Consider the following 16,975-nt stretch of genomic DNA (forward strand, 5'->3'; position numbering starts at 1 on the left):
GTGAGGCTCCAGTAACTACTCCATGATGGTAACAATGGGAAGGGGGCACGTTCTGGGTGATGGGGGTCCGTAATGATGGAAGTCGCCTTTTTGAGGCATCGCCTTTTGAAGATGTCATCGATGCAGGGAAGGCGGGTGTAATGACAGTGCTTGCTGAGTTTGCAACGTTCTGCAGCTTTTACCAGTCCTGTGCAATGTCCTCTCCATACCAGTCAGAGGTGTTGACACCGAGGAACTTGTGAAGCCGCTCTGCCTTTCCACTGCCGTGCCCTGTGAGGACTGGTGCACGTTCTCTCCTCTTTCCTTCCATGACGCCTGAATGCTTGAAGCTGAACAAATCCAAGGGAATGGAAAAATATTCTGACACGGTCCTAACTGCTGCATTGTCTGCAATTGATTGGTTGGCGAGTCACCGAAGGTTGCTAGCACAACAGCATATACGTCATGGCAAAAGCAGAATTGATCCCCTCTTGTGCTTATTAAATAAAGAACTGGAAAACTCAAAAATAACACAGAGACCCAACTGATCTAAGGCAACTGAAGTATGGAGCTGGTGCTGGGTGAATTCACACTCGAGAGACACCCCAGGACAATGGGAGCTATCGCTCTGTTGGTTCTCATCTCCACTGGTTTTGTATCAGGTAAAGCATTATATCTAAAATATATGAAGTTTATAGATATTAACAAGTATTGTACAGTTTTCTAATGAATAACACTGACAGATGCAGGAAGTTCTGCTGATGTCGGATCATGCACTGGGTGGTAGAGCTGAAGATGAACCGTTGAGAATAATGCCATTTGCTGTCGTGAATTATCCAGGATTCTGGTCAAGAGGTGCAATGGGTGCACAGCAAGATGATCTCAGAAATAGCCTGGACTCTCTGCCATGTGGGCAGTAGTTTCAACACAGACAGAGCAACAACTACAATATCTCCACTGTTGGACCAATATTTCTGCATTCAGCGATCCTCCCAATGTAGATCGACAGAATTTTATTGGGGAATATGTCAGGGATAAATCATCCATGGAAACTGTCCCTCTGTAAAATTTCCAGCTTGGATATTCAATTACAGGAGAGGAAACAGCTCCAATTACAAATGGGCTAACTTGAAGTAGCAGCTGGGGACAGCGGAATAATGAGGAACCTCAGCAAACTGTTTTGTCCTTTAATTGTGATGGTCTAGATAAATAAATAATATGCAGCCATTAAGTTGTGAGTAACCACATGGACACCAGTTATGTCTGTCTTTTCATTAGTCACGTGGAACAGTCCATGTTCCAGCCCTCCCTCATCCCCTTTCTTCTATTCTCCACTCTGGCCTGTTATCTCTTCTTCTCACCTGCCTATCACCATCTCCTCGTGTTCCTCCTTCTTCCCTTTCTCCTGTGATCCACTGTCTTCTTCTATCAGATTCCTCCTTCTCCAGTTCTTCAGCTTTCCCACATACCTGGCTTCACCTATCACCTTCTAGTTTATCTTCTTCCCCTCCCCCCATCATTTTATTCTGTTGTCTTCCCCCTTCATTTCCAGTCCTGACGAAGGGTCTTGACCTGAAACGTTGACTCTGTTCATTTCCATAGACACTGACTGACCTGTCAAGTTGTATGTGTTAACCCCTACTTATTTCCTGCTATCACCAATGAGGCCAACTGGGGCCCCAGAAACTTTATAACAATGTGATCATCAGTGGCATGGCCAGAATTTGTTGCAATCCCTAGTTGCCCCTAGGAAGGTGATCACTCCCTCACTGAACCACTGCAGCAATCATTTCCACAGAATTCACAACACATTCAAAATGAGAAACAGACACAGGGTTCAGAATCATTAGGGTGAGCCATTCTGCTTTAACTAAACGTTGAGGAACAATCTCAATGAAATGAGGATTAACATCAAAGATAAACTATTAAAGTGGGACATGATCTCTTCAAAATCAGGAAACTCTTTGAACAGTATGCATGATTGGCTTACATTGCTCGGTATACTTTGTGCTGACGATGTGTGGGTAATCCTTCATTATTAATGTACCCACAGGCTCTGGTGCACTAACTGGAACTGAGAAGATTAGAGGAGTAGTGGGGCAATCGGTCACTGTGGAATGTCGGTATGATCAGATATACAAGGACTACATGAAAAAGTGGTGTAGAGGTGATCTTTCCATTGGTTGTTCCACAGTGGTTTCAACTGACCAGCCACGAACAGGACGAATATTGATGGCTGATAACAAAACACAAAGGATTCTTTCAGTAACTGTGAACAATCTAAAGAAGAGTGATGAAGGGCTGTACCAGTGTGTAATGGAGAGGTTAATATATGTACCGAATAAAAGGTTTACCATTTCACTGGAGGTTTCTGAAGGTACATTAACAATTTCTCTTTTGTTCCAAAATTTGAAAATCCCAAATTCACTGCCTCACACTGTTCATGACTCAGTGCCTCATCCCAGGGAATCAAAGGATTGGAGCCTTATTTAGTGAGGATCCCAGCCTATTGGGACACACTAAGAGCCCCAACCTCCTGGGAAGGTATGAATAGACTGTCAAACACTAAACCGATGGGAAGGTCCCAATGGCCAACTGTTCTGCTGTTGATGGGTCACTTCCCTGAAGACAGTTGCTTCAATATCAGACACTGTACTGACTCTCACTGGAACAGAAGAGGAAGAGCGAGCTACACATCTGTTCCCCTATCCATCAAAGCTCACCATCACCACTCACACATTGTTCTGATTGCATTGCTTCAACTCTATCCAGCTCTGCCAATTCTAGCAATAAATTCCCAGATGGGAAGGGTGATCTGGTCTTTGGACTGAGCCACACAGAAAATACAAAATAAAGTGAATAATGGGGGAAATACTCAGCAGGTCAGGCAGCATCTCTGAGCAGAAAACAATCTTAATGTTCTAGATCAATCTGAACTGCCTATACTTAGAGGAAATGCAAGAGTTACAATGCAGAGAAGGAGAAGGGTGGAGTGGTTGGAGAGAAAACCAAGAGCTGAAATTACCAACAGAATAGAAAAGAAAATCAATAGATGTATGGTCAAACCTAAGAGTAAAAGTACACAATTTGCTGAAAGCAGCGACACAGGCAGACAGGATGGTGAAGTTTGGCATATTGGCCTTCATCAGTCAAGGTATGGAATACAGGAGCTGGGGGCGTTAACTTACAATAGTACAAGGTGTGGTGACACAGCTTATGGTACAATCTGAATAAAGTGATCAGAAAATTGTCTCTGATACCATCACTAACCTCATCAACTTTGGTAAATCTTATCCACCACCACCAAGCTCGTAGGTCCCTTACCCCAGACTCCTCACTTCAAACTCCTGTCTAAGATTCACAAACCTGACTGCCCAGGTCAGCCTATTGCCTTTGCCTACTCCTACAATACTGAGCTCATGTCCGCACACCATGACTCCATCGTATTCTCTTTGGGTCAGCCTACTGAATCCCATAGCTATCTTGGCTATTCCTCTTCCCATCATATTGACTATCAAAATGCTTTTCCCTTTTCTTAGTTCCTTTGTCTCTGCCACATCTGTTCCCATGATGAAGCTTTCATTTTGAGAACATCAGATATGTCCTCCTCCTTCAAAGAACAGGCTTTCTCTTTCTCCCCCATTGATGCTGCTCCCACCGGAATCACTTTTATTTCCTGGACATCTACGCTCACCCCTTGATTCCAAGATACCATTCTCCCCAATTTCTGCCATTTTAACAGGATTCTACCAACAAACACATCATAATCTTATGGTCTTATAATCATCCCTCACTCTCAGCTTCTCCAGTGATGGCTCCCTTTATGATTTCCTTGTCTGTAAATCCCTTCCCCATTAATCCATCTCCTGGTACATATCTTTGCAAGTGACAAAAATGCTACACCTGTTCATTCACCTCCTCCCGTAACTCCATTCAGAGCCCCAGACAGTCTTCCAGGTGTAACTTGGAGTGCTGCTTTGTCAAGCACATCCACCAAAAGCTGAATTTCCTAGAAGGCAACCATCTTAGTTCCTATCCCCATTTTGACATGTCAGTCCTTGGCTTTCCCTTTTGCCATGATGAGGCCACTCCCAGGATGGAGGAGCAACACCTCATATTCCATCCAGGTAGCCTCCAACCAAATGGTATGATCATCAATTTCTGTTTGATAATTTTTTTGCCACCTTTCTCCCTCTATTCTCTACTCTGACCTCTTATCTCTTCTCTTCACTTGCCTATCATCTGCTGCCCCTCTTTCTTCCTTTTATCCCATGGTTTCTTCTACTCTCCTATCAGATTACTTCTTCTCCAGTATTTTAGCTTTCCCACACACTTGGCTTCATCTATCACCTTCTGGCTTATCTACTTCTCCTCCCCACATCTTTTTATTCTAGTGTCTTCCCCCTTACATGACAGTTCTGAAGTAGGGTTTCAGGCTGAAATGTTGACTGTTCATTCATTCCCATAGATGCTGCCTGACCTGCTGAGTTCCTCCAGTGTTTTGTATGTTAACCCATCCTCATTTCCCAGTTTCAATCATTGTTTGTCTATTGACGACATCGATGAGGACCTTGACACCATTATGATGGTGTCGAGACTAGCGCGTGATTTGGATTTAAGTGAGGGAGAGTTGCTCAGTGTCAGCCTCACTCTCTCTTCCCAATTCCCGTCTGGATCCAGTGGCAAGACAGAGTCGAGATGGCTGGAGATGGGACTAGGCGCAGTGGATGACCAGGACGTCTTCTGTGTCTTGTCCTGCTCTACACGTTCCATAATGCTTGCAGAGACCGCCTTCTTGACTATTGGACCTTCCATTGGTCTCGTCCACTCAATCCACCAGAGTCTGTCTTCACATGCTGGGATAGACAACTCCCTATCTCACCGAGGGTTTGATACTTGTTGGCTACCCTCACCTGGTTTAGCCGGCTTGTCGAAGCCATTGCCCGGGGTGTTGCCGCTGTCGCATGCAAACAGCTATGGAGAGCCACAGGTGAGAGCTGAGTACCAGGTGGGGACCAAAGGTGGACTAACCGTCCTGAAACGGACACGACATGTTCCCCCACCAGAGGTGCTACCCCTCCCTGACACCCCATACACCCCAGTTTCATCCATAAAGCTTCACTGGAACCCCAGTAAATTCATTTAAACCTGGGCATCAGTGGGAAGGCCAGAATTTATTGCCATCTCTGGTTGCTCCGGAAGATCATGGCTCCCTCGCTGAACCACTGCAGTTATCATTTCAGCAGAATTCACAACCCAAACAAGAAACACCAAATACAAAGCTTAGACATATTAGGGTGAGCGGTTCCGCATTCACTGAACGTTGACAAACAATCTCAAAGAAATGAGGATTAACACCAAGGATAAAATATTAAAGTGGAACATGATCTCTGCACAATCATGAAGCTCTCAGAACAGTAGGCTCAAGGGTGGTGTGAGGAGTAAGTTTCTTTACTCAGAGTTATGGATGCCTGGAATGTGCTGCCTGATATGGTGGTAGAGGAAAATACATCAGAAGCTTTTCAGAGACTTTTAGATAGGCAGGACAATGCAGAGATATGGACATGTTGTGGGTAGATGGATGAGTGTTTGGGTATTTTAGATTTGGTTTTTAGCTGGCTTGGCACAACACAATGGGCCAAATGGCCTTTTCCTCTGCGGTGCTGTTCTATGTTCTATGTTCTAGTAGACATGATGAGTTTATATTGCTAAGTGCACTTTGTGCTGATGATGTGTGGGTAATCTTTTACTATTCATATACCCACAGGCTCAGGTGCACTAACTGGACCTGAAAAGGTCAGAGGAGCAGTGGGACAATCAGTCACTGTGGAATGTCGGTATGATCTGAGATACAGGGACTATGTGAAGAAATGGTGTAGAGGTGATCCTTACGTTGGTTGTTCCGCTGTGGTTTCCACTGACCAGCCACGAAGTGAACGAATAACAATGACCGATTACAAAACACGAGGGATACTTTCAGTAACCATGGACAATCTAAGGAAGAGTGATGAAGGGCTGTACCAGTGTATGATAGAAAGGACAATGTTGATACCAAATGAAAGGTTTACCATTTCACTCGAGGTGTCTGAAGGTATGTCAATAATTTCTCTTTCATTCCCAAGTTTAAAAATCGTAGCTTAGGAATTCCCTCCTTGCACTGACCACAATTCAGTGCTTCATCCCTGGGCATCAAAGGACTGAGTCCGCATTTACTGAGGATCTCAGCCTATGGGGAAACACCAAGAGCCCCAACCTCCTGGAAGGGTGTGAATGGACTGTGAAATCCTGAACCAACGGGACAGTCTTAATGGCCAGTTGTTCTCCTGCGGATGGGTCACTTCCACAAAGACAGTGGCTCTGAGATCAGACATTAAGCCAGCTCTCACTGGAGCAGGAGGAGAGGAACAAGCTTCACACCTGTCCTCTTGCCTACCAAGCTCACCCTCACCTCTCGCACATTGCTTCAACTCAGTCCAGCTGCAGCAATAAATTCCCAGATAGGAAGGGTGATCTGGTCTTTGGACTGAGTCACACAGAAAGTTCAAAATAAAGTGGATCATGTGGGAAATACTCAGCAGGTCAGGCAGCATCTGTGGAGAGAAAACAACCTTAATGTTTCAGGTCAATCTGAACAGCCAATATTTTGAGGAAATGTAGAAGTTACAATTCAGAGAAGCAGACAGATGGGTGGTAAATAGAAGACTAGGCGCTGAAATTACTAATAGAAAAGAAAATAAAATCAATAGATGTGCAGACATCTCTTGAAGGTATGTGTACAATTTGTCATCACATTCCCAAGTTTGAAAATCCCATCCTGTGAATTTTCTCCCTTTCACTAACCACAACTCATGCCTCATCCCTGGGTATGTACAGCAGGTTAACTAAAATCAATGGCAAGGAGAACAGAGCTAATGATTCAGCTAGATACTCTTTCAATGGTAATGGAAACATTTGAGGTCAAAAATTTGTTCAGTTGCAGGTAGAGGGAAGACTCCACAAATGGACAGTCCCAAGCCCAGATGCAAAAGGAGAAGAGTTCAGCATGAGGCTAGCAACCCACAGTAGCATGGTGATTAGCTCAACACTACTTAAGCACGGGGCATTGGAGTTTGGAGTTCAATTCCAGTGTTCTCAGTAAGAAAGTTTGGACTTTCTTCCTGTGACTTTCCTCCTGATGCTCCGGTTTCCTCCCACAATCCAAAGATGTACCAGTTAGTAAGCTAATTGTAAATTGTCCTGAGATTAGCCTAGGGTTAAATAGGTGAGTTTCTGGAAGGGCCTACTCTGCACTATATCACTAAATAAATTAAAGTAAGAAAAGAAAAATCTCGTGAAAACCCAGAGCTACAGAAACACCAACAGAAGCTCCAAAGATCTCATCCATGGGAGAGGAAAGATACACCAAGGAGGGGCGATAGGCCCCAAGAAAATGGCAGGGGAAGAGTAGCGTGGATGGACAGAAGACAAAGAAAGGTTGTTGATAGGGTAGGGAAAGCAGAGAGTAAAGCTTGTGTGGTAAAGAATTGGTTAAAGATTGGGACAGGTACCAAGATCTGAGTCAGGAGGTGGAGTAGAACTGAGAATAAATATCTGAAGTTACCAGCAGGTAAGAAAATAAGCATTAGTGATCACTAGGAACTGAGTTAGAAAGGCTGGAATTGATGGCAGTCCTAACAATATCTCAGTGAGAATTTTTTTAATACACTGGAAGACTGACTGGTTGCTTTATTTTTATCAATTATGAAAGAAAAATCTTCTATATTGCTGTACAAATAATCACCTGCAGATGTCCTTTTCCTGATATCGTGACAAATTACAATCCGCCTCACACCAGCAGCTGAGGCACAATGCTAGTCACAGGCCTCTAACCCAATAAACAACTATAAACCCTCACGCTTCCCTTCGCACCAGCAAGCCATTTCTGTGTCACAGTCATCTTTGCCAAGTTCCTCTTTAATACCACAGAATATGCCATACCCCAATTGATCCTGGTCCAAATTGCTTTGCCATCTATGGAGATGGCAAAGTATATTGCTTGAGAATTTTCCTGAATACACTTAAATTCTGTCACATCAAAGCCCTAACTAAGGCAGTCCCACTGTTTATAAGGAATCATGATATCCCCTACTATGAAAGAAAACTAATTTTTTTTTTTTTTTAAATTAAACTTTCCGCAACCACTTTGAAGGTTCCTCTTATACCCATTGATGATTAGCCTTCCTGGAGTAGAATGATCAACCCCTTCTTATTTCTCAGGTTCACCCAGAGATCCTCACTGGATGATCCCCCAGTAAACTCATTACAACAGTGACCAGGCCAGAACCTATCTGCCATCTCATGTTGCCGCTGAGGAGGTGGTGGCTCCCTCACTGAACCACAGCAGGGATCATTTCTCCAGGATTCACAGCCTGCTCACAACAAGAAACAACAGACACGCAAGTTGGGAACGCCTGACCACCCATTATAGCTTTTACTGTAACTTGAGGAACAACTCGGTGAAATGAGGATTAACACCCGGGATAAAATATTCAAGAGGAACATGATCTCTGCAAAATCATGAGATTCTCTAAGCAGTTAATAAGATGAGTGTATGTTGCTAAATGCACCTTGTGCTGATGACGTGTGGGTAACTTCCATTATTCATGTGCCAACAGGCTCAGGTGCATTAACTGGACCTGAGAAGGTTAGAGGAGCAGTGGGACAGTCAGTCACTGTGGAATGCCGGTATGATCCGAAGTACAAGGACTACGTGAAGAAATGGTGTAGAGGTGATCCTCACGTGGGTTGTTCCACTGTGGTTTCGACTGACCAGCCATGAAGAGGACGAGTATCAATGACTGACAAAAAAATACGAGGGATTCTTTCGGTAACCGTGGACAATCTAATGAAGAGTGATGAAGGGGTGTATCAGTGTATAATGGAGAGGGTAATATACGTACCGAGAAAAAGGTTTATCATTTCACTGGAAGTTTCTGAAGGTACGTTTACAATTTCTCGTCAAGCTTCCATATTAGAAAATCGCAGCTTAGGAATTCCCTCCCTCAGCTCTGACTATGACTCAGTACCATTAAAGAGATGGGAACTCATTTGCAGGGCTGCAGCCGATAAGGACAAAGAAGAGCTCCACCTTCCTGGGGGGAGTATGAATGAGCTGATAAACCTGACAGGAAGATCCCAGTGGCCAGCTTTTCAGCTGTTGATAAGACGTTTTCCCCAAAAGACTGCAGTTCTGAGATCAAACCTTGTGCTGAGTCTCACTGAAGCAGGAGGAGAGGAACCAGCCCCACCCCTGTTCCCCTGCCCACCAAGCTCACGTTCACCACTCACACACAGTGGTGATTCCATTGCTTCACCTTGATCCAGTTCTGCCAATTCTACCAATCATTTCCCCCAAGCAAAAATGTCTGTCTGGTCTTTGCACTGAGCCAACACAGAAGGTACACATCATGGGAAATTCTCAATAGGTCAGTCAGCATCTCTAGATTTAATGGTAGAGGTAGATACCCTATTAGCACCTTCAAATGTCCTTTTCTTATTGCCCTTTATTCCTCTTCTATGAACTGATCAACCCCTCCTTTCTCTCAGCCTCTTTCTTTGAGCTACTTCACCCAACCCCCATTTCACCTCCACACTCCCCTCTTAGATCTCCAGTTTCCTAGCAGTGGGAGCTGGAGGTCATTAGAGACTTGGATAGCTCAGGGACAGGAATGGTTACTTCAAGTGCTGGGTTTTAGATGTTTCAGAAAGGACAGGGAGGGAGGCAAAAGAGGTGTGGGTGTGGCACTGTTGATCAGAGATAGTGTCACGGCTGCAAATAGGTGCAGGCCATGGAGGGATTGTGTACGGAGTCTCTGTGCGTGGAGGTTAGGAAAAGGAAGGGGTCAATAACTTTACTGGGTGTTTTTTTATAGGCCGCCCAATAGTAACAGGGATATCAAGGAGCAGATAGGGAAACAGATCCTGGAAAGGTGTAATAATAACAGTTGTTGCGATGGGAGATTTCAATTTCCCAAATATCCATTGGCACCTTCCTAGAGCAAGGGGTTTAGATGGGGTGGAGTTTGTTAGGTGTGTTCAGGAAGGTTTCTTGACACAATATGTAGATAAGCCTACAAGAGGAGAGGCTGTACTTGATTTGGTATTGGGAAATGAACCTGGTCAGGTGTCAGATCTCTCAGTGGGAGGGCATCTTGGAGATAGTGATCATAATTCTGTCTCCTTTACAGTAGCATTGGAGAGAGATAGGAACAGACAAATTAGAAAAGCATTTAATTGGAGTAAGGGGAATTATGAGGCTATCAGGCAGGAAATTGGAGGCATAAATTGGAAACAGATGTTCTCAGGGAAATATACGGAAGAAATGTGGCAAATACTCAGGGGGTATTTGTGTGGAGTTCTGCATAGGTACATTCCAATGAGACAGGGAGGTTATGGTAGGGTACAGGAACTGTGGTGTACAAAGGCTGTAATAAATCTAGTCAAGAAGAAAAGAAAAGCTTACAAAAGGTTCAGAGAGCTAGGTAATGTTAGAAATCTAGAAGATTATGAGGCTAATAGGAAGAAGCTCAAGAAGGAAATTAGCAGAGCCAGAAGGGGCCATGAGAAGGCCTTGGTGGGCAGGATTAAGGAAAACTCCACGGCATCCTACAAGTATGTGAAAAGCAAGAGGATAAGACATGAAAAAAATAGGTCCTATCAATTATGACAGAGGGAAAGTGTGTATGGAACAGGAGGAAATAGCAGAGGAACTTAATGAATACTTTACTTCAGTATTCACTGTGAAAAGGATCTTGATGATTGTAGTGGTGACTTGCAGCAGACTGAAAAGCTTGAGCATGTAGATATTAAGAAAGAGGATGTGCTGGAGCTTTTGGAAAGCATCAAGTTGGATAAGTCGCTGGGACCGAATGAGATGTACCCCAGGCTACTGTGGGAGGAGAGGGAGGAGATTGCTGAGCTTCTGGCGATCCTCTTTGCATCATCAATGGGGACAGGAGAGGTTCTGGAGGATTGGAGGGTTGCAGATGTTGTTCCTTTATTCAAGGAAGGGAGTAGAGATAGCCCAGGAAATTATAGTCCAGTGAGTCTTACCTCAGTGGTTGGTAAGTTGATGGAGAAGATCCTGAGAGGCAGGATTTATGAACATTTGGAGAGGTATAATACAATTAGTAGTAGTCATCATGGCTTTGTCAAGGGCAGGTCATGCCTTACGAGTCTAATTGAATTTTTTTAGGATGTGACTAAACACATTGATGAAGGAAGAGCAGTAGATGTAGTGTATATGGATTTCAGCAAGGCACTTGATAAGGTACCCCATGCCAGGCTTATTAAGTAAGGAGGCATGGGATCCAAGGGGACATTGCTTTGTGGATCCAGAACTGGCTTGCCCACAGAAGGCAAAGAATAGTTGTAGATGGATCATATTCTGCATGGAGGTCAGTCACCAGTGGAGCACCTCAAGGATCTGTTCTAGGACCCTTACTCCTCATGATTTTTATAAATAACCTGGATGAGGAAGTAGAGGGATGGGTTAGTAAGTCTGCTGATGACACAAAGGTTGGGTGTTGTGGATAGTGTGGAGGGCTGTCAGAGTTTACAGCAGGACATTGATAGGATGCAAAACTGGGCTGAGAAGTGGCAGATGGAGTTCAACCCAGATAAGTGTGAGGTGGTTCATTTTGGCAAGTCAAATACGATGGCAGAATATAGTATTAATGGTAAGACACTTGGCAGTGTGGAGGATCAGAGGGATCTTGGGGTCCAAGTCCATAGGGCCCTCAAAGCAGCTGTGCAGGTTGTCTCTGTGGTTAAGAACACGTACGGTGTATTGGCATTCATCAATCGTGGAATTGAATTTAGGAGCTGAGAGGTAATATTGCAGCTATATAGGACCCTGGTCAGACCCTACTTGGAGTACTGTGCTCAGTTCTGGTTGCCTCACTACAGGAAGGATGTGGAAGCCATAGAAAGTGTGCAGAGGAGATTTACAAGGATGTTGCCTGGACTGGGGAGCATGCCTTATCAGAATAGGTTGAATGAACTTGATCTTTTTTCCTTGGAGCAATGGAGGATGAGAGGTGACCTGATAGAGGTGTATAAGATGATGAGAGGCATAGATCCTGTGGATAGTTAGAGGCTTTTTCCCAAAGCTGAAATGTCTAGCACGAGAGGACACAGTTTTAAGGTGCTTGGAAGTAGGTACAGAGAAGATGTCAGGGGTTAAGTTTTTTTTCCCCCTCAGTGGTGAGTGTGTGGAATGGGCCGCCGGCAACTGTGGGGGAGGTAGATACAATAGGGTCTTTTAAGAGACTTTTAGATAGGTACATGGAGCTTAGTAAAATAGAGGGCTATAGGTAAGTCTAGTAATTTCTAAGGTAGGGACATGTTCGGCACAACCCTGTATTGTGCTGTAGGTTTTCTATGTTTCTATATCAGGCCTGTTCCCTGTACCAGCAGTGGACAGATCGGGCTCAGAGCCCCTCTACCTTCACCCCTCTCCTCAGTCCAATACAGGAATGCTGTGTCAGTGGCATCTAGATTGGTGACCAGCTCCAAGACTCCAGCCACAGGGGCAGGGTAATGACAGCAGTGGACATCCTTAGGTGAAGAGGTTAGATGTGGTCCTTGCTGCACCAGAGCTTTTCCTGAATTTGGGACACTCTCAGCAACATTCTATGACCAGGGACAAAGAATGGCCAAAGAATCTCCCTGAGAGTGCCCCAAATTCAGGAACCTCTGGGAGCGTCCCAAAAATCAGGAATATATTGTCACCCTTTTTTCTCTAATAACTGAAGACAACGCAAGCATGGACTCTCACAAGAAATAAACTCTCCAAATTGAAAGGAATGATTGCCAGGTCTCTTGCACATTGTCCTATCAGCCACAACCCCTTGATTGCCCCACCCTTCCTAGGTCAGACACAGCTGCAAGTCACACAACCGTGCTTCCACTGGCGATGTCTAACCAGACTGAGGCTCATGATAGAAGTTGGGGAATGTTTGAGAGCTCATAGGGCTTAGCCTGTATGAAGATGGCCTTGTCAGGAGGGAACCACAATGACCATCTGCAGTAAGATTTGAACCAAGGACCTTCAGGCACCGAGCAAGTGACCTAAGTGGGGCACTGCCCACACTTCATGGAGATGGGATAGAAACTGCTTTCAAACTTTCAATATTCAGATATTTTATCTACTTTACCCTCCAGAAAATGAGACAAGCACCATGGAAACTACTAATGCAACCACATGGACCAGCTCATCTCAGAACGGAATTCCCACCAGGTTAGAAGGATCCACTGAGACTTTTGTTTCATTGATTCAGATCAGATCAGCCATTTCATGGGCCAACTCAGACTTCCACAGCTTTACCTCAATGTTGCAGTACTCTCAGGACAGCTCAAGATGAATATAGACAGCAATTTTTCCAGTGATCGCAGTGACTTGAAAGGAAAGAGTAGACGGTAGCTCAGGTTGGCTGCTTGTTTGTAGAGCTGTTCGCTGAGCCTGGCGGTTGGGTCACAAACGTTTCAACAGCAGTCGAGGTGACATCATCAGTGTGCAATTGAGTGCTGTTTCTGCCGAATGCTCGCGTTTGTATTGGTCTGACTCAGTGTTCTGATAGGTAGGCTGTCACACTGGCTACTAGTTTACATTAGGTCCAAGCGAAACAGATAGCTGAGTGATCACCGCTGGCTTGCTGGCCCATGTCCCTGGTTAGCAGTCACTGATCAGTGGTTCCTTGGGTGTTCCCTTGCCCCCGATCCCACAGACACACAGGTTCGTAATTTGCATCTAGTCCAATATGCTTGTTAATAGAGTCTTCTGTTGAGAACCAAACTTTTAAGAATTCTCTTGTTTTCTTGTTTTGTGCTTCTGCGAGCACTCGGCAGAAACACCCAAATTGCGTATTGATGTTGTCACCTTGACTGGACACGAAACCTTTGCGACCTAACCTCCGGGCTTGGTGAACAACCCAACCAAAGATCACAGTGATTTCATGATTAGCATTTTCTTTGCCTTAGTTGCACCTCATTGTACACAGCAGAAATTCCCTCTTTTCAACACATTGAGAAGAAAATGCCTGAAGAACAGTCTCTGCAACCTGATCTTCCTCTCCTGGGGCTATCCAGGAATAATTCTGGCAGAACACCAACATGGTGGACTTTACTCCAGCAGGATTGTCTGCACACAAAAGGTTCAAGGAAGGGGAAAACAACCCAGTAAATGTACATCAGTATTCAACATGAAATCACTCTGATCGCTGGTAAAGCTCAAAGATTCCAAGTACACTTATTATCAAAGAATGTATAGATTATATAGCCTTGGCAGCCACAAAGCAAGAAACCCAAAAGAATCCAATTTTAAAAAGTAAAGACCAACCTTCAATGCATAGAAAAAGAGAAAAAAAAACAAATCGTGCAAACAAAAGCAGCGAGGAACAACAGCGGCATTTTGTACCAAGTTGAGTCCTTAGATCCAAATCCCCAGAGTAGGCTCAAAGACTAGGTATCAGCTCATCATGTTACCAGGGCGAATCGCCGCAAGGTTTGCAAATGCGAAACAGAGCAGCTGGAGCGACCTCACAGCCTCAGCGTCACAGTTGCTGACTATATTTATCTCCGCTATGCACTGTGATGGGGAAACAAGGTCTAGTGTGCATTAAGTATATAGAAATATATACATAGATATGATAACATTAATTTCACTCAGTTTCACTGGCAGTGCAACAGTTCCAAGGCGTGGGCATAGGTTGGAGAATCAGCACTCAACCAGTAGACTGCTCGATACTCCATGCATCACGTTGAATGATTTCATGTGCAATGTGAGGACAAGGCGTTTCCCAACTGTTACAGAATTCTCTGCGCGTTGTTAATTATGTTTCCTTTCTCCATCAGTGTCTGAGTTGAAAATTCACCATGATTTGGCTGTGATCCAGTTAATATTCTTCAGAGACCTGGCTTTTTGAACCATTTCAATAAAATGTATCTATCATTTGCTGATAACACATATTCGATAAAATGCATTTCTCAGTGGCACTTACTGATTACTCTGTGTGTAACTAATGATATTTTCTTGGTTCATCAGGAACTATGTGTCAATAATTCATCATGTTTGGACTCTGACCCGTTGGATACTCCTCGGAGCTCTGCTTCTTTGCACTGTTTCAATACTTTGCATGACAGCTTTTCAAAGGTATATTGTTTCCAACCCCATCACTTCCACGTCGTATGATTCACAATTAAAAGTGGAAGCTTCAAATTAGTCCTTGCTAATTAATTCAGACTGTCACATAAGCGTCTGTAACTGCAAACTAACGATTAGAGTGAAATGAAGGTGGAGATCCATTAATGGTTAAATGGCTTAAAGTGGCTGAAAGTAACAGTTAAAGGATACACATTAAAACAATATAATAGTTAAGCTAACATACTCCATATGTTATGCTTAGCTTTTCAGGGCCACAGAGGTTACTAGGCATTTGGAGATGTAAAATGCTCCTCACATGCACCAGGGATCCTGCTCACACAGCTCCACTCATACCCAATTTAGCTTCACCACTGGCCAAGTATCTCACGTAGCTCAATAGACTAAGGACAGACGGTAGCATAATGCTTAATTCGACATCTTACAGCACCAGTGATCACCGATCGCGGTTTAATTCCCACTGCTGTGAGGATATTTAAGTTCTCCCTGTTACCACATTGGTGTCCCTCCCCCTTTCCAAAGATGGACATGTTTGGGTTACTGAGGTGTGGGCATACTGTGTCGGCGTCAGAAGAGCAGTGACACTTGTGGGCTGCCCCCAGCACCATCCTCAGACTGTGTTGGTCGATGACACAAATGGCGTATTTCACTGTACGTTTTTACGTTTCGATGTACTTGTGTGAAATAAAGCTAATCTTTAACTCGTAAATGGAGCCTCACTCACAGAAGTAAGCCATCCGCAATCCTTCATCGCTCCACCCAACCTCCAGCTCAGACAACTTCACACTACAACCACATATTTTCAGTTTCCCCAGGCAGATACAGAATGGCCCAACCCCACTCAACTCAAACCACACAGTACCAACACCCACCACTGTAGAGTCCTTATTGCATTGTTCCAGCACCCACATAAAGAAATTATCACTAGTGTTTGCTGAAGAGAAATATCATCAACTATTCTGATCCTTCTCATCCCTCAATCCCTAACACTGGATTTTCTGTTTTTCTAGACAGGCTGGTGCGACGTGCCCTGAAAAACAGAACCCACAACACAGATGGATCAGTCCTAATGCAGGGTCTCGACCCAAAATGGCGACAGCATATTTTCACACCACAGATACAGCTCAACCTGTTGTATTCCTCCAATAGATTTCTTATTGACCAGATTCCAGAATTTTGTAAATCCACAGATAGGTCAGTGCAGCATTTGCAGACTGATTAAGATCCAGAAAACCACCAGAACAACTGACTTGAACACAAGGGATTCTTCAGGTGCTGGAAATGCAGAGCAGCACACACAAAATGCTGGATGAAGGCAGTATCTACAGAGAGAAATAAAGTGTTGATATTTCAACATGAGATCGATGAAGTCGCTCAGCCAGAAATTTGACTATTCCCCTCCATTGATGCTGCCTGACCTGATGATTTCTTCCAGTATTTTGTGTGCGTTTTGATCAATCTCGCAAGCTGCTCTCAATACGATGCATTATTTTCCATTTTTACTGTATGAGTTTGTAAAACCCAGTGCAACCAAAGCAAATGATGTTCATCAAAATAATCCAGAGTGAATACAGTGACTGGATTTTGTAATGTTTGAACAATCCTTTGTAACAAGACAACAACAAATTTCATTTCCATAGCACCTAGAATGTCATGGTAAAGACTGAAGTAACATTGTCTGTGTCATAAGGGGGTGAGTTGGCAGATCCAAATGCAAGACATAGATACTGAAGAACTAGGAACAGGACTTGACTAAAGACCTGGGACAAGAACACAGACTTGGACTAGGATATTGGC

General features: G+C 44.1%; 1 protein-coding gene across 1 annotated transcript; it reads left to right on the forward strand.

Moving 5' to 3' along the window:
- Positions 1-529: 529 nt before the first annotated feature.
- On the forward strand, positions 530-15,118 carry LOC140209542 (polymeric immunoglobulin receptor-like). Its single transcript, XM_072277803.1, has 6 exons — positions 530-641; positions 2,033-2,356; positions 5,747-6,070; positions 8,634-8,957; positions 13,183-13,258; positions 15,062-15,118. Exons 1-4 carry the CDS (start codon positions 545-547, stop codon positions 8,795-8,797), a joined length of 909 nt encoding a protein of 302 aa, XP_072133904.1. The 5' UTR covers positions 530-544; the 3' UTR covers positions 8,798-8,957; positions 13,183-13,258; positions 15,062-15,118.
- The last annotated feature ends 1,857 nt before the right edge of the window (positions 15,119-16,975 follow it).

This window comes from Mobula birostris, chromosome 14 (genome assembly GCF_030028105.1).
Source record: "Mobula birostris isolate sMobBir1 chromosome 14, sMobBir1.hap1, whole genome shotgun sequence".
NCBI classification, from domain to species: Eukaryota; Metazoa; Chordata; class Chondrichthyes; order Myliobatiformes; family Myliobatidae; genus Mobula; species Mobula birostris.

Excerpts from the sequence above, each read along its gene's own strand:
- LOC140209542 (XM_072277803.1), top strand. The coding sequence starts at position 545 with ATGGAGCTGGTGCTGGGTGAATTCACACTCGAGAGACACCCCAGGACA. Across the intron at positions 642-2,032 it reads CTCCACTGGTTTTGTATCAG|GCTCTGGTGCACTAACTGGA; the intron begins GTAAAGCATTAT and ends ATGTACCCACAG. Across the intron at positions 2,357-5,746 it reads TTCACTGGAGGTTTCTGAAG|GCTCAGGTGCACTAACTGGA; the intron begins GTACATTAACAA and ends ATATACCCACAG.